This window comes from Gorilla gorilla, chromosome X (genome assembly GCF_029281585.2).
Source record: "Gorilla gorilla gorilla isolate KB3781 chromosome X, NHGRI_mGorGor1-v2.1_pri, whole genome shotgun sequence".
NCBI lineage: Eukaryota > Metazoa > Chordata > Mammalia > Primates > Hominidae > Gorilla > Gorilla gorilla.
In genome coordinates this window covers 131,311,035-131,338,687 of record NC_073247.2, presented here as the reverse complement: position 1 = coordinate 131,338,687, position 27,653 = coordinate 131,311,035, and the positions used below count along the sequence as shown (strand labels likewise).

The 27,653-nt window shown below is 48.2% G+C and overlaps 1 protein-coding gene and 1 non-coding gene across 8 annotated transcripts in view; both read left to right on the top strand.

The window, feature by feature from the left end:
* The window catches only part of SEPTIN6 (septin 6), a 77,868-nt gene that overhangs the window by 38,152 nt on the left and 12,063 nt on the right, over positions 1 to 27,653 (top strand). For all 7 annotated transcript variants that reach the window (XM_004064784.4, XM_055376233.2, XM_004064783.5 and 4 more), the window contains exons 4-9: positions 2,365 to 2,551; positions 5,298 to 5,459; positions 14,622 to 14,718; positions 18,258 to 18,426; positions 21,948 to 22,080; positions 25,922 to 26,112. In XM_004064784.4, the coding sequence (XP_004064832.1) occupies positions 2,365 to 2,551; positions 5,298 to 5,459; positions 14,622 to 14,718; positions 18,258 to 18,426; positions 21,948 to 22,080; positions 25,922 to 26,112 (939 nt within the window). The remainder of the gene's footprint in view (positions 1 to 2,364; positions 2,552 to 5,297; positions 5,460 to 14,621; positions 14,719 to 18,257; positions 18,427 to 21,947; positions 22,081 to 25,921; positions 26,113 to 27,653) is intronic.
* Positions 8,561 to 8,672, top strand: MIR766 (microRNA mir-766). The gene has a single exon (NR_106437.1). It is a non-coding gene; the product is annotated as a microRNA mir-766 (primary transcript).

Sequence of the window (27,653 nt, the reverse complement as noted above, 5' to 3'; positions counted from 1 at the left end):
GGGAGAGAGGTGGCCACCGTGGGAAGATGAGTCACTGGGGCCCGGGGGTGGAGGGAATGCAGAGCAGTAGCGGAAACTTTACTATGTTCCAGACAGCAGGCTAGACGTGGAGGATACAGAGATGAATAAGACGAAGATAAGCCACCCATTTAGGATTCGTCTACACCAAATCCTGGTGGCTGATTGGCTGGTTTGGCTGGTCTGATCCATGTACATCTTGAGAGCTTCCGAGAGCCAGAGGCAATTGCAGTAAGACAGGCACAGGGTATCACTACAGATTTCGGGGTGTGTGGGGGAGCTAAAAAATGTACTTTTTAGCTTTATTTTCTTTCCTCCTTTGATTCCTTCTGCAAAGCAAAAAATGAAGTAAAAAAAATTATGTAATTGAGAAAAAAAATGAAGCAGTGCCATCATCAACTATTTCAAATCAGCAAAACATCCAAAAATTAATTAAATAAGCCTAGGGGATACATTCCCCACCCTCACTCCAAATTCGTCAGGAACCTTCTAAGGATCTTTGCAACCAAGAGATTCTTTGATGCCGATTACCCTTCGGAACAGTGGCTCAGAGGGATCAAAGGAATAAAGAAAGGACTATGTTTTTAGAGTTTTCTCTGGGGCTTGGGAGGTAGAGGTTGCAGTGAGTGGAGATCGCACCACTGCACTCCTGCCTGCGGCAACAGAGCGAAACTCCATCTTAAAAAAAAAGATTTTTCTCTGGGGCTCCAGAGATAGCCTGCACCTGGATCTCAGCTCTGGCTGCAGCTCTCAGAATCTAGGATCCTGTGATTCTTTTTTAAAAGGCTATTTTCCCCTTCTCTACTAGGGGGATCTTTCAGAAAGGCTCAGCCTGGGAGCTGCTGCAGGTGGGAGGCATTGGCTGGGCTCAGCTCCTACTTTGATCATCATGTTCCCTTCTGGCAGCGGTATCTGAAAACTCCCTGCCCTGGGCCCACATGACAAGCCTCTTCTAGCCTGAAGGGAGGCACCCCCTCAGCCAGAGAGGCAGCAGACAGACAGGGGAGATGAGAACAAGAGGCAGAGCTGAGCTAAGCTGACCTAGTTAGAGCAGAAAGAGGCTGTAGGGGTGACGGGGATGACGTGGGAGGGGACTGGGACAGAGGGAGAGGGAAGTTTCCCAGGGAGGCCCAGGAAAGAGAGACATAGAGGGCTGACTGTTGTTTAAGAAGCCTTGGCAAGACTTGGGGGCCACCTAGAGGAGCCAAGTGTGGAGATTCAGTGAGCTGGCGGGCCTGTGTCCATGTGTGCAGGGTGTGCGGAGGGGAGTAGCTTTACCAGATTTTGCCTGAATACTTTGTTTGTTTGTTTGTTTTTGGAGATGGGGTCTCACTCTGTTGCCCAGGCTGGAGTGCAGTGGCATGATCTCCACTCACTGCAACCCCTGCCTTCCGGGTTCAAGCGATTCTCCTGCCTTAGCCTCCTGAGTAGCTGGGATTACAGGCATGAGCTACCACACCTGGCTAATTTTTGTATTTTTAGTAGAGACGAAGTTTTGCCATGTTGCCCAGGCTGGTCTCGAATCCTGAGCTCAGAAGATCCGCCCGTCTCAGCCTCCCAAAGTGCTGGGATTACAAGCCATGATCCACTGTGCCTGGCCTGAATACTTAAAGTCACCACCTTGGCAGAAATGAGAATCAGAAAAATATCTTGACCTTGGGGGAGCCAAGTGTGGAGCTCCGCTAAACCTAGCGAGAATGAGCAAAAGCCCTGAATGTTCTCACAAGATTGCCCAGCAGTGGGCCAAAGAGAGGTCTTGTTACCCACTGTGTACCCAGCTCTCATCTAGGCGCTGTAGGGCGAGATAAAGGAAGCAAAGACATGAGCCCAGCTTGGAGGAAAATCAGTCCCTCTACAGATACAGCCAGTGGGCTCCATGCTGTGTTGGGGCCCCCTGAGGGACAGACAAGTGCCCTTCACAGGCCCTGCTCTTTAGGAAGACACAATCTATTTGAGAGAATCCTTGTGAAGCAACAATAAGTAATTGAATGCCATTTCTTGTTATGCCCCTGACTCGCAGAAGGGATTTCTGGCATAAGTGGGGAAGGCCGTAGGAAGGAGGAGGACATTAAGCTGAGCCCTGAGGTCTGGGAGGGCAGAATTGGGATGAGGAGAGAGAAAGGGGCATTCTAGTGAAGGTGCACAGATGGGCATAAGTTTGGCTCATGTAGGGACCAAGAAGGTGGCCAGGCTGACAAGATCGGAGGCCCACTGAAGGGAGATGGAGAAATGCAGTTGGATGGGAGAGAGTCAGGATTACGGAGGGCATTTGAAACTTCCAAAAAGGACGGTGTCAAAATCCAAGTTTTTGACGGGGTCCACCTCTGTCCCTGCTCTCCCTTTTAGCTACAAGCCCATCGTGGAATTCATCGATGCGCAATTCGAGGCCTACCTGCAGGAAGAGCTGAAGATCCGAAGAGTGCTACACACCTACCATGACTCCCGAATCCATGTCTGCTTGTATTTCATTGCCCCCACGGGTCATTCCCTGAAGTCTCTGGACCTAGTGACTATGAAGAAGCTGGACAGTAAGGTATAGGAGGCAGGGGCGGGGGCGCTGGGGGCTCACTCTTACTGATCTCTTGTGCAAAGTAGATGTGGGATTCCGGGAGAGATTTGTGGCATCCTCATCCTCTCCCTCATTCCCTGTCCCTCCATAAAGATGGTGTTATGGATCCAGCACCAGCATCGTAAGCTTTGTGATCTGTTTTCCCAGCACTAGGGATGGGCTTGCCCTGAGCTGTCTTTCCGCCCTGATCCCTCTTGGGGACTAGCAAGATGGCTCCCTGGGTCTAGGGGCAAAGGCTTTGGCAATGGAAAGCTGTTTTTTTCTTTGTCCGAATGTTAACTGGCTAGAATCAAACATGCAAACTTGACTTTGAAAGTTATTCTTGCTATCAATAATTACTTTTATGATTGCAGTTAACATTAAAACCCTCATTATATGCCAGCCCCGTGAAGTACACATTATTTTATCTTCATTTTACAGAAGAGAAAACTGAGGCTCTGAGAGGTTAAGTGACTTGCTCATTGTCATATTGCTAGCTACTGGTAGAGTGCAGATTCTGTGACACTCAGATCTGTGACCCCATGTTATAATGCTTCCATGCCCGAGAAAGATGGCTGTGGGAATCAGGCTTTAAGAAAAACTTGGCTGGGTGCGGTGGCTCACACCTGTAATCCCAGCACTTTGGGAGGCCAAGATAGGCGGGTCATCTGAGGTCAGGAGTTCGAGACCAGCCTGGCCAACATGGCGAAATCCCGTCTCTACTAAAAATACAAAAATTAGCTGGCCATGGTGGTGCGCACTTATAATCCCAGCTATTGGGGAGGTTCAAGCAAGAGAATCGCTTGAACCTGGAAGCGGAGGTTGCAGTGAGCTGGAATCATGCCACTGCACTCCAGCCTGGGCGACACAGCCAGACTCCGTATCAAAAACATAATCGAATTCACATGCAGCCATTTAGTAGCACATCCACTCTAAGACTGAATTTCAGCTCTCATCAGAATAGGAGCAGTTTTTCATTTTTTGCAGCAATGGGCTCATGGCCCATGAATAAAAGGCTGCTCTTGAAATGTGGCCATGCCCTGCATGTCCTGTATAGGGGCATTGGTGAGCCACATGGCTGCAGGCCTGGTGGATGGGCTGAGTTAAGCCTTTGAGATATATATATATATATTTTTTTTTGTTTGTTTGTTTGTTTTTGAGACAGACTTTCGCTCTTGTTGCCCAGACTGGAGTGCAATGGCACGATCTTGGCTCACCACAACCTCCGCCTCCTGGGTTCAAGCAGTTCTCCTGCCTCAGCCTCCCGAGTAGCTGGGATTATAGGCATGCGCTACCATGCCTGGATACTTTTTATTTTTAGTAGAGATGGGGTTTCACCATGTTGGCCAAGCTGGTCTCGAACTCGCAACCTCAGGTGATCTGCCCACCTTGGCCTCCCAAAGTGCTTGGATTACCAGCATGAGCCACTGCCCCTGGCCTGATATATGTTTATAGTGTGTCAATGGGGACTTGGCGAAAGTGCCAAGGAGAATAGGCTCTGCCTGCTGTTTCATCTTGGCAAGGGCTTTGACCCCTCTGCCCCCGAAAGACTTCAAGGGAGGTGCCTCCACGGTTCAGTCTTTCCTTGACCCAGCGGCTGTGTGATATCAGCCTTCAGAGGCACTCCTAAGCCAAAGCGCAGAGGAAGCAGGATTTTTCTTCCACGTCTGGAGCTCCCAGACTCCCCTTTTAGAGTCCGGGGCCTGAGTGCCACCTATGCCCCTCCCCAACCCCCCGTTGGAGTCTACTGGCAGGAATGATTATGCTCTCCATGTCAACCTGAACTTAGTGTGCTCTGTCTCACAAACACATGTGCATTTCAAGTTTCTTTACCTTCTGACAGTAAAAGCCTTGTCCCTTCTTGGAGGAATTTCAAGGATTAGGGTTCAGGTGGATTGAACTTTTGGTTGGGATTAGGCCTTTCTCCTGATGCCTGAAATTGGGCATTTATACTTGCTTTTCTTACTCAGAAATTAATCATGAGACTCAGGCAGTATAATTCTTTTTGCATAAGTCTCAGATCAAATTGTAACTATAGGTTCTTCCTCACCTAACTGAGTTGATTATTCAGTGTCTCCTGCCAGAAAGAGAGCCAGGTGTGCATCCTCACTGAGCACTGTCTCTGCCTCCTTTCCCTGCCATCTCTCATGTGGGTCCATATCACACCCGGCTTGGGCTAGCCTGGACCCGATGGGTTGGAACAATTTACTCTTAGCAAGAAGAGGCCACCTCTCCCCTGTCAGCCACAGATTCCCAGCTATCACCTTTCTGCTTCAAATCTCCCAAGCAGTAACCTTGATACCAAGATATCATACAACTCATCAACCTGGATCTGAACTGGTAGACAGCTCATGCTTAAGACTATGGACTTAGGAATAAGGCTGAGTTTGGATTTGAATCCCAGTTCTCCTACTTACCTGCTCCATGTCCTTGGACAAGTTACTTAACCTCCCTATGCCTTAATTTCTCATTGGCAAAATAGTAGTAATAATACCTCCTGGAAGGGTTATTGTCAGGATTAATTGTGCTAATTCATGTAAAGCACTTAGTTCAGTGCCCAGCACATAGTTAGTACTTGTTGTTTATTATATTGTCATTTGGCTACAGAAGCGGCCAGTCTTTGACCACTGGGCTGAGCGACTCCCTCTGGCAGCTGGTGGAAGTCCTAGGTCATGCTGCTATCAGTTGCAGGTTACCAACAATGACCCCACTTTGCCCCTCCTCTCCCTAGGTGAACATCATCCCCATCATTGCCAAAGCAGATGCCATTTCGAAGAGTGAGCTAACAAAGTTCAAAATCAAAATCACCAGCGAGCTTGTCAGCAACGGAGTCCAGATCTATCAGTTTCCTACAGATGATGAGTCAGTGGCAGAGATCAATGGAACCATGAATGTGAGTGGGAGCAATTTCCTGACCATTTGCTTTTTATGATGATTATCATTATTTTAATGTGCTTTAGAGACAGGGTCTTGCTCTGTTGCCCAGGCTGGAGTGCAGTGGTGTGATCACAACTCACTGCAGCCTTGAACTCCTGGGCTCAAGGGATCCTCCCGCCTTAGCCTCCCAAGTAGCTGGGATTACAGGTGCACTCACCACACCTGGCTAATGTTTTAATGTTTTGTAGAGACGGGGTCTTGCTATGTTGCTCAGGCTGGTCTTGAACCCCTGGGCTCAAGCGATCCTCCTGCCTCAGCCTCCCAAAGTACTGGGATTACTAGTGTGAGCCACCACGCTGACCCCTTTATTATTATTATTATTTTACCAAATAGCAGCAAAATATCTTCACCATCCATCTTAGTGTAGTCAACTCTTTTTTTCTTTTACTTTTTTTTTTTTTTAAGACAGGATCTCATTCCATTGCCCTGGCTAGAGTACAGTGGCACAATCTTGGCTCACTGCAACCGAGATATGTTATTTTTAAATATCAGGGTTGGCTGGGCATGCTGTCTCACGCCTGTAATCCCAGCACTTTTGGAGGCCGAGGCGAGTAGATCACCTGAGGTCAGGAGTTTGAGACCAACCTGGCCAACATGGCAAAACCCCATCTCTACTAAAAAATACAAAAATTAGCCAGGCGTGGTGGTGTGCACCTATAATCCCAGCTACTCTGGAGGCTAAGGCAGAGGTTGCGGTGAGCCAAGATTATGCCATTGCACTCCAGCCTGGGCGACAGAGTGAGACTCCATCTCAAAAAAAAAAAAAAAAAAAAAAAAAAATCAGCGTTATGCTTTGCTTTATTAAGTGTGAATGAATAATAATAATAAAAAACCTTGCCATCTTTCCTCTCCTCCCCCACTTTCCCCTACTAGAGAAATGAGTAATAAAGAAGGCAGAGAGGCAAACATCTCCTAATGCTTCCTTACAATGTGTTGCTGTTGCTGTGAAATCTTCAATGTTGTGATTTCAAGGAGACAGCTAATAGCTTTCAGAAAGCCTCCGCTTTAGGAACAGATTTCTTTTTCTCTATTGAGTGTCATCAGTTTTTCCTAATGACATAATGCCTGGGTATAGCCAAACTCAGGAAAGCCTTGTAATAAAAGCCATTTTTAGAAAACTTTCCTGCTGCCACTGCCCTCTAAGTTATCATTACAACTTCAGCTGCCACCTCCTATGAATTGGCCAACAAATTAGCATAGCAGGGCAGCAAGTCATTGTCTCGCCTGATTTCCTGTCCATCAGTACACCCGAGATGTGTTTGTTATCACCATCACCATCTTAGACAAATCTGGCTCAAGGGTAAGGCTATCTGGAGCATGGTAGGTAGAGATAGGTCTTCTCTGACCGGCCGTGGGCATGGAAAAAATAAAAAAGATTAGCGCTTGTCCTCTCAAGAAGTCAGGGCATTTTGATGGAAACTAGACTCTGTTATGAAGAGACAGCCTAGTCTGCAGAAAAACGGGAGCCTCACGAGAAGTGTCGTCTGGGTGCCATGGGCACTGATGTCTGGAAGCGTCTAGTCACCTCAGGACATCAGTCCCCATAGAGACCTTCTGAACACTGATGCCCTAAGTCATCAAGCAGCTTGCAGGCTTGTGGTTTGCTTTGCTAAGAATAAATAGGGACTGAGAGTACTCAGCCATCTCAAGGTGTCACACAGAACCACATCTTGGTACCTCATGGACGAAGAGTGATAATCATCCTGGGCTCTGTTCTCAGCTCAGCTCTGGCCTCCTGCTGAGCCTGGGGTAGGCTCAACCTCAAGGCTGGAAACCCCCAAGCTAGGCAGCAGCAGTTGTCAAGCATGGTGTTATGGCTATGAAGGGATTCTGGGTCCTTTATTACTCATAATTGTGTTTCACTTTGAGAAACAAAATTCGAGGCTGAACAACATAGCAAGACCTCATCTCTACTGAAATTAAAAAAAAATTAACTAGTGGCCGGGCGCCGTGGCTAACGCCTGTAATTCCAGCACTTCAGGGGGCCGAGGCGGGTGGATCACCTCAGATCAAGAGTTCGAGACCAGCCTGACCAACATGGAGAAACCCTGTCTCTAGTAAAAAGACAAAATTAGCCAGGCATGGTGGCGCATGCCTGTAATCCCAGCTACTCAGGAGGCTGAGGCAGGAGAATCGCTTGAACCCAGGAGGCAGAGGTTGCAGTGAGCTGAGATCGCGCCTTTGCACTCCAGCCTGGGCAACAAGAGCAAAACTCCATCTCAAAAAAGAAAAAATTAACTGGTGCTGTGGCGCACACCTGTAGTCTCAGCTACTTGGTCGGTGGGTGGCCTAAAGTGGGAGGATTACTTGAGCCTGGGAAGTTGAGGCTGCGGTGAACCCTGATCGAGCCACTGCGCTACTGCAGGCTGGGTGACAGAGCAACACCCTGTCTCACAAAAGAAAAAAAGAAAAAAGAAAGAGAGAGAGAGAAAGGAAAGGAAAGAAAAAGAAAGTAAATAGAGAGAAAGAGAGAAAGAAATAAAAAGGAAGGAAGGGAGGAGGGAGGGAGGGAATTCCAGTGGAAGGAAGGAAGGAAGGAATGGAGGAAGGGAGGGGAGGGGAGGAGAGGAGAGGAGCAGGGAATTCCAGTGGATTCAGGATTATCCCTATCATAAATCACTCACCACTTACTCCCTTGCATCCCACTGTGCTTTGTTTTTTTTGTTTTTTTTGTTTTTTTGAGACAGGCTCTCACTCTGTCACCCAGGCTGGAGTACAGTGATGCAATCAATTTCAGCTCACTGTAGCCTCCACCTCCTGGGTTCAACTAATCCTCCTGCCTCAGCCTCCCGAGTAGCTGGGACCACAGGCATGCACCACCATGCCCGGCTAATCCACTATGGGTTTTTTTGAGTGGGAAAGAGAAGAGTGGCCTCACAGCTAGTGTGCCTGAATTGGCATGCCTGTGAGAGGAGCTTGCATGTGAGTGTTTTGTGTTACATGCGCTGTGATGGGAAAGAGGGTGCTATCAAATATACACAGAGGATTGCTTAGCCTGCCTGCCACCGAACAACTATGTCAAAAGTCCCCAGAGTCTTCACACAAGCCGTGGTGTATGAAGCTGCATCCTCAGGACCTGGGCTTGGGTGGTAGGAGGAATTGGTGCTGGTCTTTCATTTTGGATTTGACTCCAGCCCCACAGCCTCAGCCACCCCAGCCAATTGTCATAGGAGCTGGATTGGAAGAAGCGGAAGAAATCTGTTGCCTGAGTGGAGAAGACTGTACAATGTCCTGTCTCTCACCATGGGGGATTTTTGTGGCAGGAAATGAGAGTAATGAGGTCCCTGCCACCACCTTGAATTATGGGTGGCTCCAGAAAACCTTATTTTAGATTGAGGGGGAAGAGAAGGGAGAGCGAGGTCTTGTTGCATGCTATTTTCAACCCATGCTCTGATATCTCTCAAGGTTGTAGACTTTAATACTAAGAATTGCTATGTTATTTTAAATTTAATGATGTTCTTTGAATGGCTGAAAGCATGGCCAGGACCAGCAAAAAGGCCCAGTTACTTAATTGACTAAGCTCCATTAGTTGTCCGTTTGTGAGGTCTGGGGTTTGGTTCCCACAAAGGCAATTGACATTTGGGCCCAGTGAGAACACATGGCTGAACAGTAGGGTCATAGGAAGACCCACAGGCACAAGTCCATCCCTTCCTCTGAGACAGCAATGGTATTTCCATTGTTGCCATGTACTTTTACAGGAATCACCAGTGGTTGACTTGAGAGCAAATCAGCCAATGGTCTTGTTCAGTCACCAGCAGGGGCCTGAAATGGGGACTAACATAACTGGGAAACACTGTCCACCCTGGGAGGAAACCAAGCCCAATCAGAATATTATCATTAGATGAGGAATAAAGAGTTCTGACAGTGTCTATTTCACTGGGCTAAGCAGTCACCTAGCCTCCCAAGTATAATGGATGCGGTGAAATAAGAATAAAGTAACTCACGCCAATTGGATTATTAAGTACTTTACAATGTACAAGAAGAATTTAAGTTAGACACAAGTCAGTAAAGGTGGTGCTGTGGTTTGATTGTGTCCCCTCCAAAATTCAGGTGTGGCCAGTATGATAGTATTAAGAGGTCGGGGCTGGGCGCAGTGGCTCACACGTGTAATCCCAGCACTTTGGGAGGCCAAGGTGGGCGAATCACAAGGTCAAGAGATCGAGACCATCCTGGCCAACATGGTGAAACCCCGTCTCTACTAAAAATACAAAAAATTACCAGGCGCAGTGGCTCATACCTGTAATCCCAGCTACTTGGGAGGCCGAGGCGGGTGGATCACCTGAGGTCGGGAGTTCGGGACCAGCCTAACCAACATGGAGAAACCCCGTCTCTACTAAAAATGCAAAATTAGCTGGGCATGGTGGCACATGCCTATAATCCCAGCTACTCAGGAGGCTGAGGCAGGAGAATCGCTTGAACCCAGGAGACGGAGGTTGTGGTGAGCTGAGATCACGCCATTGCACTCCAGCCTGGGCACCAAGAGCAAAACTCCATCTCAAAAAAAAAAATAGCTGGGCATGGTGCCACACACCTGTAGTCTCAGCTACTTGGGAGGCTGAGGCAGGAGGATCACTTGAACCCGGGACGCAGAGGTTGCAGTGAGCTGAGATCACGTCACTGCACTCCAGCCTGGCGACAGAGTGAGACTCCGTCTCAAAAAAAAAAAAAAAAAAAAGGTAGGGCCTTTAGGAATTGATCGGGCCTGGCCAGGCATGGTGGCTCACACCTGTAATCCCAGCACTTTGAGAGACCAAGGCGGGTGGATCACCCAAGGTCAGGAGTTCAAGACCAGCCTGGCCAACATGGCGACATCCTGTCTCTACTAAAAATACAAACATTAGCTGGGCGTGGTGGCAGGCACCTGTAATCCCAGCTACTCAGGAGGCTGAGGCAAGATAATCGCTTGAACCCGGGAGGCGGAGGTTGCAGTGAGCCGAGATCGTGCCATTGCACTCCAGCCTGGGCAACAAGAGCGAAATTCCATCTTAAAAAAAAAAAAAAAGTGATTGGGCCATGAGGGCTTCTCTCTTGTTAATGGGATGAAGGCCCTTTTTTTTTGAGATGGAGTCTCGCTCTGTCGGCCAGGCTGCAGTGCAGTGGCGTGATCTTGGCTTGGCTCACCACAACCTCCGCCTCCCAGGTTCAAGCAGTTCTCTGCCTCAGCCTCCCGAGTAGCTGGGATTACAGGCGCCCGCCACCACGCCCGGCTAATTTTTGTATTTTTAGTAGAGATGAGGTTTCACCATCTTGGCCAGGCTGGTCTTGAACTCCTGACCTCGTGATCCACCTGCCTTGGCCTCCCAGAGTGCTGGGATTACAGGCATGAGCCACCACACCTGGCCGAAGACCCTTTTTAAAGAGACATCATGCAGTGTTGGGCTAGCTTGTCCTTCTGCTGTGTGAGGATGCGGCAAGAAGGTCCTCACCAGACCAGAATGCTGGTGCCTTGATCTTGGACCTCCCAGCCTCCAGAACTATGAGGAATAAATTTCTTTTTTTTTTTTTTGAATAAATTTCTATTGTTGATAAATTACTCAGTCTCAGGTAGTTTATTATAGCAAGACAAAATGCACTAAGACAGATGGTGAATCTAGGAATGGACTCCCAAGGAAGGCTTGAGACTATCTCTTGTTGGAGTTTTCTGACACTGGGAAATCTGATATCCGAGGGCGCCTCGTTGGAAGTCTGAGTGAGAGAGTCACACAGACTCTCCTGAGAGGCCTGTTTGTGTTTCAGCAGCAACACTGCCCTGCATCTATCAGAGTCTCTTCCCTGGGTCCACACATAGAAAATGTCACCACTGTCTGTCAGTTTCCTGCAGAGACCTGGGAAAAATAGCAGAAAGCCTGGCCTCAGATTTGGATCCCATTGGTAGGACCTAGAAGTATGGTCCGTGGTGGTGCGGGGGGAGGGTGGGTATCTGCTCTCTGCTCTGCTCGACTCCATTCTGGTTGTCAAAGCCATCTGTCTCTCAAAAGCAGTGGAACAGAGGGCCAGAGCCTGGTCCCCATGATTTCCTGCTTGTCATGGTTTGCTTCCTTCTAGCAGATGCCATGTAGCCAGGAGGCAGAGTGCGGACCACCCTAGGTGGCTGGGAGAGGTTGGCAGCCAAAGCTCGGTGGCCTCGCTGCTGCTTCAGAGGATCTGGGCATGGGGGTTAGGGACCTAGGCAACTCGTTTAACCTCCCTGTATCCCAGTTCCCTCAGCTCACGAATGGATCTTTTAATCATTGCCATAGAAGGATGTTGTGAAAATCAAACCAAAGGAGAGCGCTGGGAAATGCCTACCTTGCATATACTTATCAAAGCAGAATGAGGCCAGCTGCAAAGGAGCGTGCTGTGGGAGGGCTGGGGCTATGTTTTTGAGCTAGAAGAATAAAATGACAGCAGTTTGAGAAGGAGGGGGAAGCAAGTCACCCTATCATTCTGACGGTGTCTCTTGATGGTAAAAAATGCAACAGGCCCGAGGGAATACTGACATTTTTGTATGCCTTTGTTTTCTTCTTGGTTTTTTTTTTCCTCGAGCTCAGAGAAGCACCTCCCAATTCACATGCCTTCCTCCTCCATCACTTACAGCTGAGAGCCCAGGAGGAGGGAGTGCTACAACGTGGTTTTTCTTTATCACCTCCTCCCTCAGTCTAGCTCTCTGCATTCGCCACCCCTTGGCTCTTCTGTGTCATGTGGCTGAAGCTGTGGGGTCTCTCCAGGGGAAATGTTCTCCCAGAAAGTGTTTAGGGATGGATTCGAGGCTCCCGATATGTCTTAGGTCCCTGAGTAGGAATGTATTGTGCCCAGATCAACCCTCCTGGCAAAGATTGGACATGCTTAGGCCCTTGGGCAGCATTTTCAGGAATTCAGTGCTTCCCAAATGCCCTGTGTGTCACTTGCCCAGTTACTCTTTTGGTCATTCCCCTCCCAGGACTGATGAAACATTTCCCACCTCCACCCCACACCCACCTTCCATAATCCATAACCTCCTCTTTCCCATGTCCAGATTTAAGGGACAGTCAGTGGAGTGGGGAGGGGTCAGAGGGTGTCTGAGACGATCGTCTGATAGCAGCTGAGAGTGGAGAGGGTGAAAGAAGAGCAGCTTCAGCTGGCGGCCAAGCAATTTGAGGGACTGGTGGAGGTCCTGGAGCTGAGCTCCTGATGAAATCCTGTGTTCTTCTGCTCTGAAGGACATTTTTGGGGTCCAGAGCTAGAGGAGAATGGAGAAGAAGAATTGGTTGTGAGATCAGCCTGTGGATTAAACAAACAAGCGACAGATTTGCTGTGGGTTTCCCTGAATTGAATTGCCTCTGATAATCTGGTCTTGCACAACTAGTTCCCCCCAAGGTTTAGAGTACGCACCTCATCTACTGCTTGAACCCCCTAAATGGAGGTAGCAGACCAGCAAGGGGTGGGGTTTGAAGTCATTCTGTTCCTTACTATTGTGTGCCTGCTGACAAGTCTCTTAGCCCTTCCGGACCTCAGTTTCCCCATCTAAAGAGGAGACTAATAAGGCAACTTACCATATAGTGTTGTAGAGATTCAGTGAGACAATGCCATGTAAAGCAGCTGGTACCCAGTGCATAGGGCTTAACAAATTATTGCTAATGCTAATGCTGTTAGTATGATTGCCACTACCTACTCTGAAACAACTTATTTGACTTCCCAAGAATTGCTCCCTCCTCTGTGTTACTCCAGCCCTTTAGCCTCTGTTTACAACCTTGATGTTTTTTTTTTTTTTGAGACCGGGTCTTGCTCTGTCACCCAGGCTGGGGTGCAGTGGTGCGATCTCGGCTCACTGCAACCTCCACTTCTGGTACAACCCTGATCTTGCTGTACGATCGTTGTTGAGATGGCTTTCTCCCTTGGCACACTGTGCACTCTCCGGGGCCAGGGTCTGTGCTTTTTTGCTATTACGTCATTCTTAATGCCTAGCATATATCATAGGAGCTCAGTAAATATTTGTAGAATGGATGAGTGGGCAAATGGGTCAAAATATCTGAGATCATGGCCTATTTCTGCAGGCAGGCTAAGAAACTTTCCCCATAGGCTCTTTACCTGTTGGTGTAAAGCCCTTTTGGGCAAAGCCCCACCTGGGCTCACCTGGTCAGTAAACATTGATTCCGTGGTTCCATTTGGCTGTGGTGACTTAGCACTTACAAGCTGGCCAGCTCCTTGTGGATTACGGCTCTATGAGTGTTTCCTAGGCCCCATACTGCCAAGTCGGGGCAGCTCTCTCTTCTCTCATCCATAAAGCCAGGCCAAGCTCCTCATTTTCCCTGTGAGCACCAAGCTCATAAACCTATTTGTCTTTTGCCTTTCTTTCCTCTTTCCCTAGCCCTATCACTGCCATTCAGGAAGTATTTATTAAGCACCTACTATGTACAGGGTACCAGACCATATACTTGAGCCCCTGATCACATACTATCTTATATGACTTGAGTTATGTAATTTGGGCTTCCTCAACAAGACTGTAAGCTCCTAGAGGGTGAGGGAGCATGTCTTCTGCTGCTCCTGTCTGCCTTATAGCACCTACAGAAGAACCCAGCACGGTCATGTGAGTAAATCCTTGGTGACTTGTCTTCTAGGCTCACAATTTCAATGTGAGCTCTTTCTCCGGGGAAGGATGAGAACAAGGAGAGTACAGCTCAGTTGGCTGTGTGGTCTCAGTATGGACCTAGTCTTGGGGCTCTTGCATGCCAGGGAGGGAGAAGGGCCAGTGATCCCAGACCCTTTGGTACTCCTTTATCCTCTCTATCCACACAGAACCCCCCTCATTCCACTTCCCCTTCTTCCAAAGGCTCTTCCCCTCAGCAGTAACTAAGAATAGCAAATAGTTTGGTAATCTGTGTGTCTGCTTATTATTCTGCTTATTTTCTCTCTTTGTTCCCTATGCATTCAGCCATGTCATTGTTACCCTCTATTGTGAATTTCTGAACAGCAGAGGCTTGGACTAGGCCTCTTATCCTCACATAGTTTGGGAACTTAATAAATGCTTGTTGGTGATGATGACAGTGAGGGACATTGCAGGGTGAGGGCCTGGGGCCCCAGAGACGAACAGCAGTTGGGTTGTGTAACACTCAGTGCCTTTCTTCTGCAGTTCTCAGCTTTCGTTTGCCTTCGGTTTCAGGCCCACCTGCCGTTTGCTGTCATTGGCAGCACAGAAGAACTGAAGATAGGCAACAAGATGATGAGGGCGCGGCAGTATCCTTGGGGCACTGTGCAGGGTGAGTGAGTCTCCGGGAGGGGCTACACACAGGAAGCCCCTTTTGTCTGTCTCTTTGTTTGTCCCCAGCCACTATATGACAAGTTTCTAAATTGTCCCAAGTCTCTGCTCATTCGGCATGGGTCCCAAATAGCCATAGGGGTCACTAGCAAGCTAACTCTGGCTCCATACTGGGATGCTCTGATGGGAGCAAGCTCCCTCTGTTTCTAATGGGAAAAGTATTCCTAAAACACAAGGACTTGCAAGGTAGGAAGGAGTGTGCGAGAAAGCATGTGTTCTTGCCCAAGTGCACCTGAAGAATGTTCACAGTAGTGTTGTTTGTAATGACAAATAATTACAAACAATCCAGATATTCTTTAAAATAGACTGGATAGGCCGGGCACAGTGGCTCACGCCTGTAATCCCAGCACTTTGGGAGGCCGAGGTGGGCGGATCACGAGGTCAGGAGATTGAGACCATCCTGGCCAACATGGTGAAACCCCATCTCTACTAAAAATACGAAAAAAAAAAAAAAAAAAGACTGGATAGTGGGAGGGTGGGAGGGGGATAAGGGATTTAAAAAAACTGCATGTTGGGGCTGGGCGCGGTGGCTCACTCCTGTAATTCTAGCACTCTGGGAGGCCGAAGAAGGTGGATCACCTGAGGTCAGGAGCTCGAGACCAGCCTGGCCAACATGGTGAAACCCCGTTTCTACTAAAAATACAAAAAAAAAAAAAAAATTAGGTATGGTGGCATGTGCCTGTAGTCCCAGCTACTCAGGAGGCTGAGGCAGGAGAATCGCTTGAACCCGGGAGGTAGAGATTGCAGTGAGCTGAGATTTCGCCACTGCATTCCAGCCTGGGCGACAGAGTGAGATTCAAAAAAAAAAAGAAAGAAAGAAAGAAAGAAAGAAACATACCATTGGATTCCTTTTGTATGAATTCCAAAAGGAGGCAAAACTAAACAAGATATATATTCTTAGGAATGCATACATAAGAGGTAAAACTATAAAGAAAAACAAAGGAATGATAATCCCCAAAGTCAGGAGAAGGATTAAGTCTCTGCCAGGGGAGTGGGGGGATAGAGGGGGATGAGATTGGGAAAGGGCACTCAGGGGCTTCCAAGGTACTGGTAATGTTTAACCTGAGTTGTGGAGACATTGGTGTTAATTTTTCAAAAGTTCTTTAAATTGTACATACACATTTCATGCTCTCTTTTGTATGTATGATTATTTCACAATTGAAAAGCAATTAGACATATTGTATTACACTCAGGAAAGTTCCTTCTGTGATCTGCCTGACATATGTTAACTTACCCTCAGGGCTAGTCAGTTCAGTGCACAAGACAAGGCCAAGGACAGCGCTATGGGTAGAAGAGGTCTCTGGTCCTCAGAGTCTACAGCTAGAAACTGGGCCGTGGCTGATAGGGGCATCGTGTGAAAGAGTGGCTGGTTCTCTGTAAACTCATCCCTACCACTGGGGAAACACCTGAAAGGGGGTGTCGAGTTGTCCACATCACATACGAAGGCTGGCATGTTTTAGGACACCCCACACACCCACTGGCAATAGCTGGATTTTCCATAGGTAGGACAAGACTGGTTATCAGAGCTGTGCTAAGTTCTGGTCTTCTCTGCTGTTCGGAGCTGGGGATGCTCCACTAGGAACGTTTGCAAATGGTTTCTGGACCCACAGTCCCACCCTGGGAATGGACTTGTGGTCTGAGAAACAGGAACCTGAAGTGAGATGAGGAGAAGCCAGTAGACATGGTTCCAATGACTTATTTCATCTGACGTGGACTACTCTGAACCTAAACAAAAAAGGGGGTTTTGAAAGTTTTTCTTGTAAGTCTAAGTAGACTGTTCTTCTTGAATGAGGAAGAAGTTGTATATTGCTCAGGCAGCCTGCAGGGCCCTCGGAGGCACTCCTTCTGACTCACCATTAGAGATCACTGTCCAGAGATGGAGGAGGAGATGGCATATAGCATAGTCCTGATAAGTTGTCTTACTGATGTCATCTTTAATATTAGCCTGTGTTCTATGACAGCAGGGGGCTTTATTCCTAATTCAGTGGGTCTTAAGCAGAGGGATTATGTGAGCTGATTAGGGCTTTGGAAAAATTAATGACCACAAGGCAGTCTACTTCAACTATGGCTAACCCACTTATCCCAGACCCTTCTCTGCCCTCACTACCCTCTTCCAGACCCTGCAAGACAGAATCTGGGGTGATTGCCTGTTCATCACTTCAGACACCATTTTTCCTACTTGTTGAGGGCAAATACCACCATCCGACACAGTGAAGCCATACCTATAGCCACCTTGACAAAGTGCTCCTCGTGACCTGGTCCAGCCAGAAATCGATTTTGCTATGACTTGGTCCACATCTGTCATTCTTGACCACTGCCCCAAATTGCAGACCTTTGCTTGCACTCTTTTGAGGAGGGGACTTGTTCACACAGGCCAGAAAGTGGGGTCCCCTTGCTCCTAGTCACCACTGCTACTATCAGGCCATTATCTACCTTCTAAAGAAACCACCTCCTTGGAAGCTTCTACCATCCAGGTGGGCCATGCCTGCGGTCCACACCCCTCCTTGTCACTGTCATCTATCAATATCCTAGTTCTTTCCCCTTATTCTTTGGAGACTTTGTCACCTCCCCTACATTGCCTGGGTTTGAACCCTAACTCTGCAACTTACTAGCTACATAACCTTGCCTAGCCTCATTGACACTTTGCAAACACCATTCCCTTCTCTGGCTGATAAATTGCTATTCTTCCTTCCAGAGTCATCTTAGAGATTTTCTCTTCGGTGAAGTCTTCACTTTCCCAGGAGTTCTTAGGTTCCCCTCTTCTGAGCTTTATTGCAACTTGGCTATCCCTCTATTTTTGTAGTTTTGCACTGAATTGTATTTGTCTATTTGCATCTATTCTTCCTCTAAACTATAAGCTCCTGAGAGCAAGATTCCATCACTTCGTTTCTGAATTCCCAGTGCCTCACACAATACTGGGAACAGAGATTCCACAAATATTGATTGGATGGATGGATGGATGGATGGATGGATGGATGGATGGATGGATAGATGGATGGACGGGTGGATGAGTGGATGGATGGATGGATAGATGGATGGATGGATGGATGGATGAGTAGATGGATGGATGGATGGATGGATGGATGGATGGATGGATGGATAGATGGATGGATGGATAGATGGATGGATGGATGAGTGGATGGATGGATGGATGGATGGACAGATGCATATATGCTGTTGTCCTACAAGTGGTGCAGACCAAACATTCTTTTGAGGGTTCTGACTGCTGAATTTAGATTGTGGTGCTACTGACTGTCTTAATAAGTATTTTTATGATATCACAGTTTTTCATTACTGGCATTTTTGTAACCTTTCATTTACATTTTCAGTAGAAAAGAGAGGAGGTAAATTTGCAGGATCTAAGTACACAGATTGCAAGGCAACGTCACTGTTAGACATTTTGCCTCTCGTTTCATCCATTTCTGCTTCTGCTGGCCTTCCTTTCAACATACTTTCAATACCCCAAACCCTGCTATGCAGTTGAAAACGAGGCCCACTGCGACTTTGTGAAGCTGCGGGAGATGCTGATTCGGGTCAACATGGAGGATCTGCGGGAGCAGACCCACACCCGGCACTATGAGCTGTATCGCCGCTGTAAGCTGGAGGAGATGGGCTTCAAGGACACCGACCCTGACAGCAAACCCTTCAGGTACCGCTCCTGCCAGCCCAGCCCAGCCCAGCTCAGCTCAGCCCACTCAGGTGGTGTGGAAGCCTTCCCCTGGAGAATTCACAGGGGAGGCGAGACACGGGTGCTAAGACCTCAAGGAGCGGGGCGACTCACTTGCCAGTTCTGCTTGCCTGTTCACCCTTTGCCTCTGCACACCTGCCAGGAGAGCTGTGGGGAGCAGGCTTGGGAAGTACTGCCGCCTTGCTTTTAAGGGCAAGGGAAGGGAGGATGCCCAGAGGACCAGCAAGGCTGATCACCACACACACATGCACGCATCCAAGCAGCTGCGCTGGAGGGGATCCCCAAGCTGGGGCCCTGTTCCACGAGGTGGCAGTTGGTAACTGTCCTCTGCCCCTCTTTCTTCATCAGGCTCCTGGCGCTCAGACAGGTTTCTAGTCTGTTCTTTACCCATTTCCCCATTCTCAAACCCAGATAGGACCAGGTAGCATGCCCTTGCCATGCATCGATGAACTGCAGGCTCTTCAATTGCTGTCCTTAGTGTCTGCATTCAAGTGTAAGTTCTGTTTTGACCGCAGGATGTTGATCATCACTGCCATATTTCTTAAATCAGAATGCTTTTAGAGAAGGGGAATGTTTTTGAAAGCAGGTTATTATGCAGAGAGGAGTGATGCGCCAAGTAGAAGTGTCTGATCTATATGTGTGATGTGTGAAATAAGCCCCACAGTTGAAATTACCACGTGGTGCCCTTTATGGTGGTCAGGCATTAATAAGCAAGTGAGGGAGATGTCTACCAGTTAAAAAGGCTTTCAAAGAGCCTCTGAGATCTTACTGTACCTGTGCACAGCCTAAAGCTGGCCTGGAGTCAGAGCCTAACCAGTCCCTTGGGGATATTTGCTTCAGGAGGGCCAGGCTCATGCCCTATATACTGACAGGTGGGGCTGGGGGAAGCCATGCTTGTCTCTTTCTGGTGGGAGCTCCCTGGCTGTCTTCCCCACCTGCAGCTTTCATCTGCATTTGTAGAGGAGTAGGTGTGCCTCCACCTGGTCATTTTGTCTCCTTCCCTCCTCCTTCACTCCATCCTGAATACCTCTGTTTCCTGTGTCTTCGCCTTCTTCACTCCTTCTCTGCCAGCTCCTTCCCATGCTGCATGTAAGCATTCTTGTGCTGAAGAAACTCTCCCTTAACCCTGCTCTTTCTTACCAGCCTCTGCCCTGTCAAGAAGTCCTTGACAGGATGAGGAGAAAGAGTTGTTCTGTATTTACTGGTTCCTCTTCCCCATCTCTCATTCATTCCTCAATCCACTGCAGTCTGGCTTCTGTCCCCAGCATAACCACTCAAATGCCTCTCTCCAAGGCCAGGAATTGCAGACTTGTGGCCAAGTTCAATGTGGCCTTTGGTTTCCATCTTATTTGATATCAACGCAGCACTTTATGCCATTCCCCACTGCCTCCTTGAAATGCTCTCTGCCTTTGGCTTTTCTAGCACTGGCCTGGCTGATTCTATTCCTATCTCTCCTACTATTTCTTCTCAGCCTCCTTTGCAGGCTCATTTTCTTCACCTTACTCCTTTAAATGTTGATATACCCCCTGGGATTCTTTCCTAGAGCCTCTGCTCCTTTCACTTTCTGTTCTCCTTGCAGATGGTTCTTTCTACTCTCACAGCCCTAATTACCACCTAGAAGTAGATGGTTCCCAAGCTAGTCTTACTTCTGAGGTCTAAACCCATTAATCCAACTGCATACTGGATGTCCACTCAGACATCCCATAGAGGACCTCCCCGAAAATCAAGCTCTGTACAAATTCATCTTCTTCCCTCTTAAGCATGTGTCTCCAACATTCCCTGTTGCCATTCATGATACCACCATCCACCTGGTTGCCCAAGGATAATCAGAATTACCTTTGGCTCCTCCCAAGTCCTGGGAGTTCTGCTTCCCTTATGCTCCCTCCATTCCCTCCCAGCCCTTAACATTAAGATCCTATCACTTCTTCTTTTCTTTTCTTTTTTTTTTTTTTTTTGAGACAGAGTCTTGCTCTATCGCCCAGGCTGGAGTACAATGGCACAATCTCGGCTCACTACAATCTTGGCTTCCCGGGTCCAAGCGATTCTCCTGCCTCAGCCTCCCCAGTAGCTGGGATTACAGGCGCCCACCACCTCACCCAGCTAATTTTTGTATTTTTATTAGAGACGGGGTTTCACCATATTGGCCAGGCTGGTCTTGAACTCCTGACCTCAAGTGATCTACCCACCTTGGCCTCCCAAAGTGCTGAGATTACAGGCATGAGCCACCACACCTGGCCAAGATCCTGTCACTTCTTACTTGGATTGATGGACAGTCTATCCTTCCCACAGCACAGCCAGAATGGTCCTTCTCATTTTCAAATTGGATCTAGTACTACTTCCTGCTTTAAAACCATGCAGTGTGTACATGTCCAATTTTTAAATATGGCATTCAAAGCCTGTTCTCTTCCTCCAGGCTCAGGAACTTCGTCTGCCTCTACTCCACCACTGCCATGGTGCTCTCTGGCCATGTTGAACCATACCTGGCTCCCCAAGAATGTCATTCTCTCTGCACACCTGCTTTCTTACATGCTGCCCTCTTTGGATCACAGTTCCACCTCTTCTTCACCAGGCTATTGCTTTTTTTTTTTTTTTTTTTTTTTTTTTTTGAGATGGAGTCTCACTCTGTCACACAGGCTGGAGTGCAGTGGCGCAATCTCGGCTCACTTCAACCTTCGCCTAGCAGGTTCAAGTGATTCTCCTGCCTCAGCCTCCCGAGTAGCTGGGATTACAGGCGCCCACCACGACGCCTGGCTAATTTTTTGTATTTTTTAGTAGAGATGGGGTTTCACCATGTTGGCCAGGCTGGTCTCGAACTCCTGACCTCAGGTGATCCACCCATCTTGGCCTCCCAGAGTGCTGGAATTACAGGCGTGAGCCACCGCACCCAACCTATCTCCTATTTCTTTAAAAATAAGCTTAGGCCAGGGGCATCTCCCACTAGACCATGAGTTCCTTGATGGCAGGTATGATGGCTGTTGGCTCTAGAGGCTGAGTGACTAGCATCATGTCAATTAGTACTGAGTCTAGCACATATGGAGTCTCCTCAAGCATTTGTTGAAATAGTTCATTAATGTGGTCAGTTTCAGAGCCAGGGCCTGGCAGCATTGTGCAGTGGGAAAACCCAGATGAAGAGACAGGAGACTCAGCTTCTGGTCAAAGTTCTCCCTCTAACTAGCCGTGGGGCCTTGAGTAAGACACCTCACCTCTCTGGGCCTCAGTTTTCTCATCCGTAGAACAAGAGTATAGAACCAGATATTCTAAGTCTCTCCAGTTCACTAGGGCTGCCCCATCCCCCTCCAGAATCCCTGTGGGCATGCTGTCATGGGCCAAGCCAGCTGCCCACAGCTTTGTGGTTCTATTTTTGTACCTGGCTCACAACTGGGGAAGGGAGGACAGAGGAACCCAGTGAGGATCTTTGGGGCCAGTTTTATCAAATAGGAGTCATTCCAAAGGAAGAAGAATTAACCTGACCATGTTCGCAGTTTACAGGAGACATATGAGGCCAAAAGGAACGAGTTCCTAGGGGAACTCCAGAAAAAAGAAGAGGAGATGAGACAGATGTTCGTCCAGCGAGTCAAAGAGAAAGAAGCGGAGCTCAAAGAGGCAGAGAAAGAGGTAAATGTGAGCCTGGTGATTATTAAAATGTCAAGAAACAACAGCTGCTGGTGAGACTGTGGAAAAATAGGAACGCTTTTACACTGTTGGTGTGAATGTAAATTACTTCAACCACTGTGGAAGACAGTGTGGTGATTCCTCAAAGACCTAGAATCAGAAATGCCATTCGACCCAGCAATCCTATAGATCATTTTATTATAAAGATACACACACACATATGTTCACTGCAACACTATTCACAATAGGAAAGACATAGAATCAACCCAAATGTCCATCAATGATAGATTGGATAAAGAAAATGTGGTACATATACACCATGGAATACTATGCAGCCATAAAAAGGAATCAGAGGATGTTCTTTAGAAGGACATGAGTGGAGCTGGGAGCCATTATCTTCAGCAAACTAACACAGGAACAGAAATCCAAACATTGGGCCGGGGACTGTGGCTCATGCCTATAATCCCAACACTTTGGGAGGCCGAGGTAGTTGGATCACCTGAAGTCAGGAGTTCGAGACCAGCCTGGCTAACATGGTGAAACCCTGTCTCTACTAAAAATACAACAATTAGTGGAGTGTGGTGGCACATGCCTATAGTCCCAGCTACTTGGGAGGCTGAGGCAGGGGAATCGCTTGAATCTGGGAAGTGGAGGTTACAGTGAGCTGAGATCATGCCACTGCACTCCAGCCTGGGTGACAGAGCAAGACTCCATCTCAAAAAGAAAAAAAAGAAAGGAAACAATTACTTCACGATTCTCTTCCACATTTAACCTGTCGCACTCTCAAGGGTTCTCACCAAAGCCCATGACAAGGGTATTGATTCTTTTTTTCAGTTTCACTTAAAAAAAAAATGTCGGCTGGGCGCGGTGGCTCACGCCTGTAATCCCAGCACTTTGAGAGGCCGAGGCGGGCGGATCACAAGGTCAAGAGTTCGAGAGCATCCTGCCTAACACGGTGAAACCCCGTCTCTACTAAAAATACAAAAAAATTAGCCGGGCGTGGTGGCGGGCGCCTGTAGTCCCAGCTACTCGGGAGGCTGAGGCAGGAGAATGGCGTGAACCCGGGAGGCGGAGCTTGCAGTGAGCCGAGATCGCGCCACTGTACTCCAGCCTGGGCGACAGAGCAAGACTCCGCCTCAAAAAAAAAAAATGTCAGACAGGTGCCTTGGCTCAGGTCTGTAATCCCAGCACTTCGGGAGGCTTAAAGCGAGGGGATTGCTTGAGCCCAGGAGTTTAAGACCAGCCTGGGCAACATACTGAGACCCCATTTCTATTAAAAATACAAAAAATTGGCTGGGCGCAGTTGCTCACACCTGTAATCCCAGCACTTTGGGAGGTCGAGGTGGGTGGATCACAAGTTCAGGAGTTTGAGGCCAGCCTGGCTAATATGGTGAAACCCCGTCTCTGCTAAAAATACAAAAATTAGCCAGGCGTGGTGGTACGCACCTGTAGTCCCAGCTACTTGGGAGACTGAGGCAGAAGAATTGCTTGAACCCAGGAGGCGGAGGTTGCAGTGAGCCGAGATTGTCCCACTGGACTCCAGCCTGGGCAACAGAGCGAGACTCCATCTCAAAAAAAAAAAAAAATTACAAATACAAAAAATTAGCCAGGCATGGTGGCACGTGCCTGTAGTCCCAGCTACCCAGGAGGCTGAGGTGGGAGGAATGCTTGAGCCGAGAGATCGAGGCCACTGCATTCCAGCCTGCATGACAGAGTGAGACTCTGTCTCAATAAAAAAAACAAAAACGTCACCCAGCACTTTTAGGAGGAGAAGTGAGGGGATCTCAAAGACAAATGAATAAAAGTACAACAAACAAAAACCAGGTTAAGGCAACTGATAGGCAGCCCTAGTGACTAGTGAGAGCTGCTTTAGGCCAGGCGTGGTGGCTCACACCTGTAATCCCAACACTTTGGGAGGCCAAGGTGGGCGGATGACAAGGTCAGGAGATCGAGACCATCCTGGCTAACTCAGTGAAACCCCGTCTCTACTAAAAATACAAAAAATTAGCCAGGAGTGGTAGCACGTGCCTGTAGTCCCAGCTACTTGGGAGGCCGAGGCAGGAGAATCACTTGAACCTGGGAGGCGGAGGTTGCAGTGAGCCGAGATTGTGCCACTGCACTCCAGCTTGGGCGACAGAGCGAGACTCTGTCTCAAAAAAAAAAAAGAAAAAAGAAAAAAGAAAAGATCTGGTTTATACAGCAAGTCTGTCACTCACCTACCTAAGTGACAGTGCCAAATACCCCCAGGACCCGGAGAACTAACCTTCTTCATGGTATGCTGCAAGTGCTACAGAATCCTAAACTCTCTCCTGAATCCATGAAAGAAAGTGAAATTCGGCTTGCTCTGCTCTTACTATTCAGGGTAGTTTATTGCATTCTAGTTTGTGACTGTCTGTGCCTCTTGTTCTCTGATCCACTTACCACAATGGCATGCCAGAATATTCTTTTTTTTTTTTTTTCCGAGACAGAGTCTCACTCTTGCCCAGGCTGGAGTGCAGTGGTGCGATCTCGGCTCACTGAAAGCTCCGCCTCCCGGGTTCAAGTGATTCTCCTGTCTCAGCCTCCCAAGTAGCTGGGATTATAGGCAAGCGTCACCACGCCCAGCTGATTTTTGTATTTTTAGTAGAGACGAGGTTTCACCATGTTGGCCACGCTGGTCTAGAACTCCTGACCTTATGCCACCCACCTTGGCCTCCCAAAGTGCTGGGATTGAGCCGACTACTGGGATTACAGCACTCCCAAAGTGCTGGTATTACAGGCGTGAGCCACTGTGCCTGGCCCAGAATCTTCTTCTTCTTCTTCTTTGGGTTTCTGGTTCTATTCAGGACTAATTAAGCCTCCGTTTAGTTAAGGCTGAGGTGTCTGTACTCATTCCATGTCATAAAATCCTTTTTATTTCCTTCCATGTCCAAAGCCAAGTATTTCCATTGACTGGCTTTCCCATACTGAAGTTTTCTCTGAGATCCATGGTGATCCTTCCTGATTGCAGGAGTTAAGAAAAGACAGGGGTTCCTTACACATAAGAGGTCCCATTAGATAATGTTCTAAATACTGGGTTGACCATAGTCAAATTCCTTACTTCTCAGACCTTCTGTTTCCTCATAAAATGGAGATAATAACGGAACCTACCTCATAGGAATGTGGTAACAATTAAATAAATTAATATACATAAAGGACTTATAAAAGTCAGTGCTTAGCCTGTAATTACTTGGTAATTTTTTTTTTTATTTTTTGAGACGGAGTCTTCCTCTGTTGCCCAGGCTGGAGTCCAGTGGCACAATCTCGGCTCACTGCAACCTCCGCCTCCTGGGTTCAGGTGATTCTTCTGCCTCAGCCTGCTGAGTAGCTGGGACTACAGGCACATGCCACAATGCCTGGCTAATTTTTGTATTTTTAGTAGAGACGGGGTTTCACCATGTTGGCCAGGCTGGTATCGAACACCTGACCTCAAGTAATCTGCCCACCTCGGCCTCCCAGAGTGCTAGGATTACAGGCCTGAGCCCGGCCAGCACTCAGTAAATGTTATATTATTATAATTGATGTTATTATTGACCATGTGTGGTAACTATGGTGACTCTTTTTAACAAAATGTCTGACTAAACACAATGCAGTGTTCCTTTACCATATTCAGGAGCAGAGACTTGGAGATAAAATGGCAGGAAGAGAGAACGATCCAGAGCATGGTGCATTTGGTGCCATCATAGCAATCCCTGACAGAAATGCCCCCTGAGGTTCCAGGGTCCTGCAGGGTCGCAGCCCTACTGGTCCCCACCCACCTGGGCTTGGCCAGGCTGGGGACTGCTCACAGGGGATTCTCTCCAATCTCCCTGTGCTTCCCTGCCAGCTGCACGAGAAGTTTGACCGTCTGAAGAAACTGCACCAGGACGAGAAGAAGAAACTGGAGGATAAGAAGAAATCCCTGGATGATGAAGTGAATGCTTTCAAGCAAAGAAAGACGGCGGCTGAGCTGCTCCAGTCCCAGGGCTCCCAGGCTGGAGGCTCACAGACTCTGAAGAGAGACAAAGAGAAGAAAAAGTAAGTAGCAGGCTGCTCTGGGGTGGTGCCTTCTCTTTCCTCCTGCTCATCCTCCCAGGGCAGGACGTGGCACCTGAAGGGGCTGAGGACTGGTGACCAGAGGTGAGCTGTGGGCTGTCAGACTGGTTGAGGTACCTATAACTGGTCCCACCATCCCTGTGGCACCTTTGGATTCCCTGAGCTTGGGGAGTTGAGAGTAGCAGAGAGGTGTGGTCCCAGAGGCCCAGCCCATCTGTCCAGCTTGCTCAGGAAAGCCCTGCAAACTCAAGATCCATAGGAAAGGAAGGGAAAAGAGGAAAAGCAAAGGAGAGTGAGAGAGCAGAAGGGAAGAAAAAAATTAGAGGTGCAGCAATATAAGAGAGGAACAAGGCCGGGCATGGTGGCTCACACCTATAATCCCAGCACTTTGGGAAGCCAAGGCAGGAGGAACACTTGAGGTCAGGAGTCCAAGACCAGCCTGGCCTATATGGCGAAACCCCGTCTCTACTTAAAAAAAAAGAAAAAAAAAATAGGCCGGGCGCGGTGGCTCACACCTGTAATCCCAGCACTTTGGGAGGCCGAGGCAGGCAGATCACAAGGTCAGGAGATCGAGACCATCCTGGTTAACACAGTGAAACCCCATCTCTACTAAAAATACAAAAAAATTAGCTGGGTGTGGTGGTGGGTGCCTGTAGTCCCAGCTACTCGGGATGCTGAGGCAGGAGAATGGCGTGAACCTGGGAGGCGGAGCTTGCAGTGAGCAGAGATCGTGCCACTGCACTCCAGCCTGGGCGACAGAGCAAGACTCCATCTCAAAAAAAAAAAAAAAAAAAAAAGAGTTCGAGACCAGCCTGAACAACATGGTGAAACCCTGTCTCTACTAAAAATACAAAAATTAGCCAGGCACGGTGGCGCGCACTTATAATCCCAGCTACTCAGGAGGCTGAGGCAGGAGAATTGCTTGAACCCGGGAGGCAGAGGTTGCAGTGAGTTGAGATTGCACCACTGCCCTCCAGCTTGGGCGACAGAGCGAGACTCCATCTAAAAAAAAAAAAAAAATACAGAAATTAGCTGCCTGTAGTCCCAACTACTCAGGAGGCTGAGGCAGGAGAATCACTTGAACCCGGGAGGTGTAGGTTACAGTAAGCCGAGATCACACCACTGCACTCCAGCCTGGGCAACGGAGTGAGAGTCCATCTGAAAAAAAAAAAAATAGAAAAGAAAGAGAGGAACAAAAAGAACTGCAGCTACGGGCCGGGCGTGGTGTAATCCCAGCACTTTGGGAGGCCAAGGCGGTGGATCACTTGAGTTCAGGAGTTCGAGACCAGCCTGGCCTACATGATGAAACCTTGTCTCCACTAACAATACAAAAAATTAGCCAGGCGTGGTGGCGTGCGCCTGTAATCCCAGCTACTTGGGAGGCTGAGCAGGAGCATTGCCTGAACTGAGGAGGCAGAGGTTGCAGTGAGCTAAGATAGCACCATTGCACTCCAGCCTGGGCGACAGATTGAGACTCTGTCTCAAAAAAAAAAAAAAAAAAAAAAAAAAAGAAGTGCAGATAC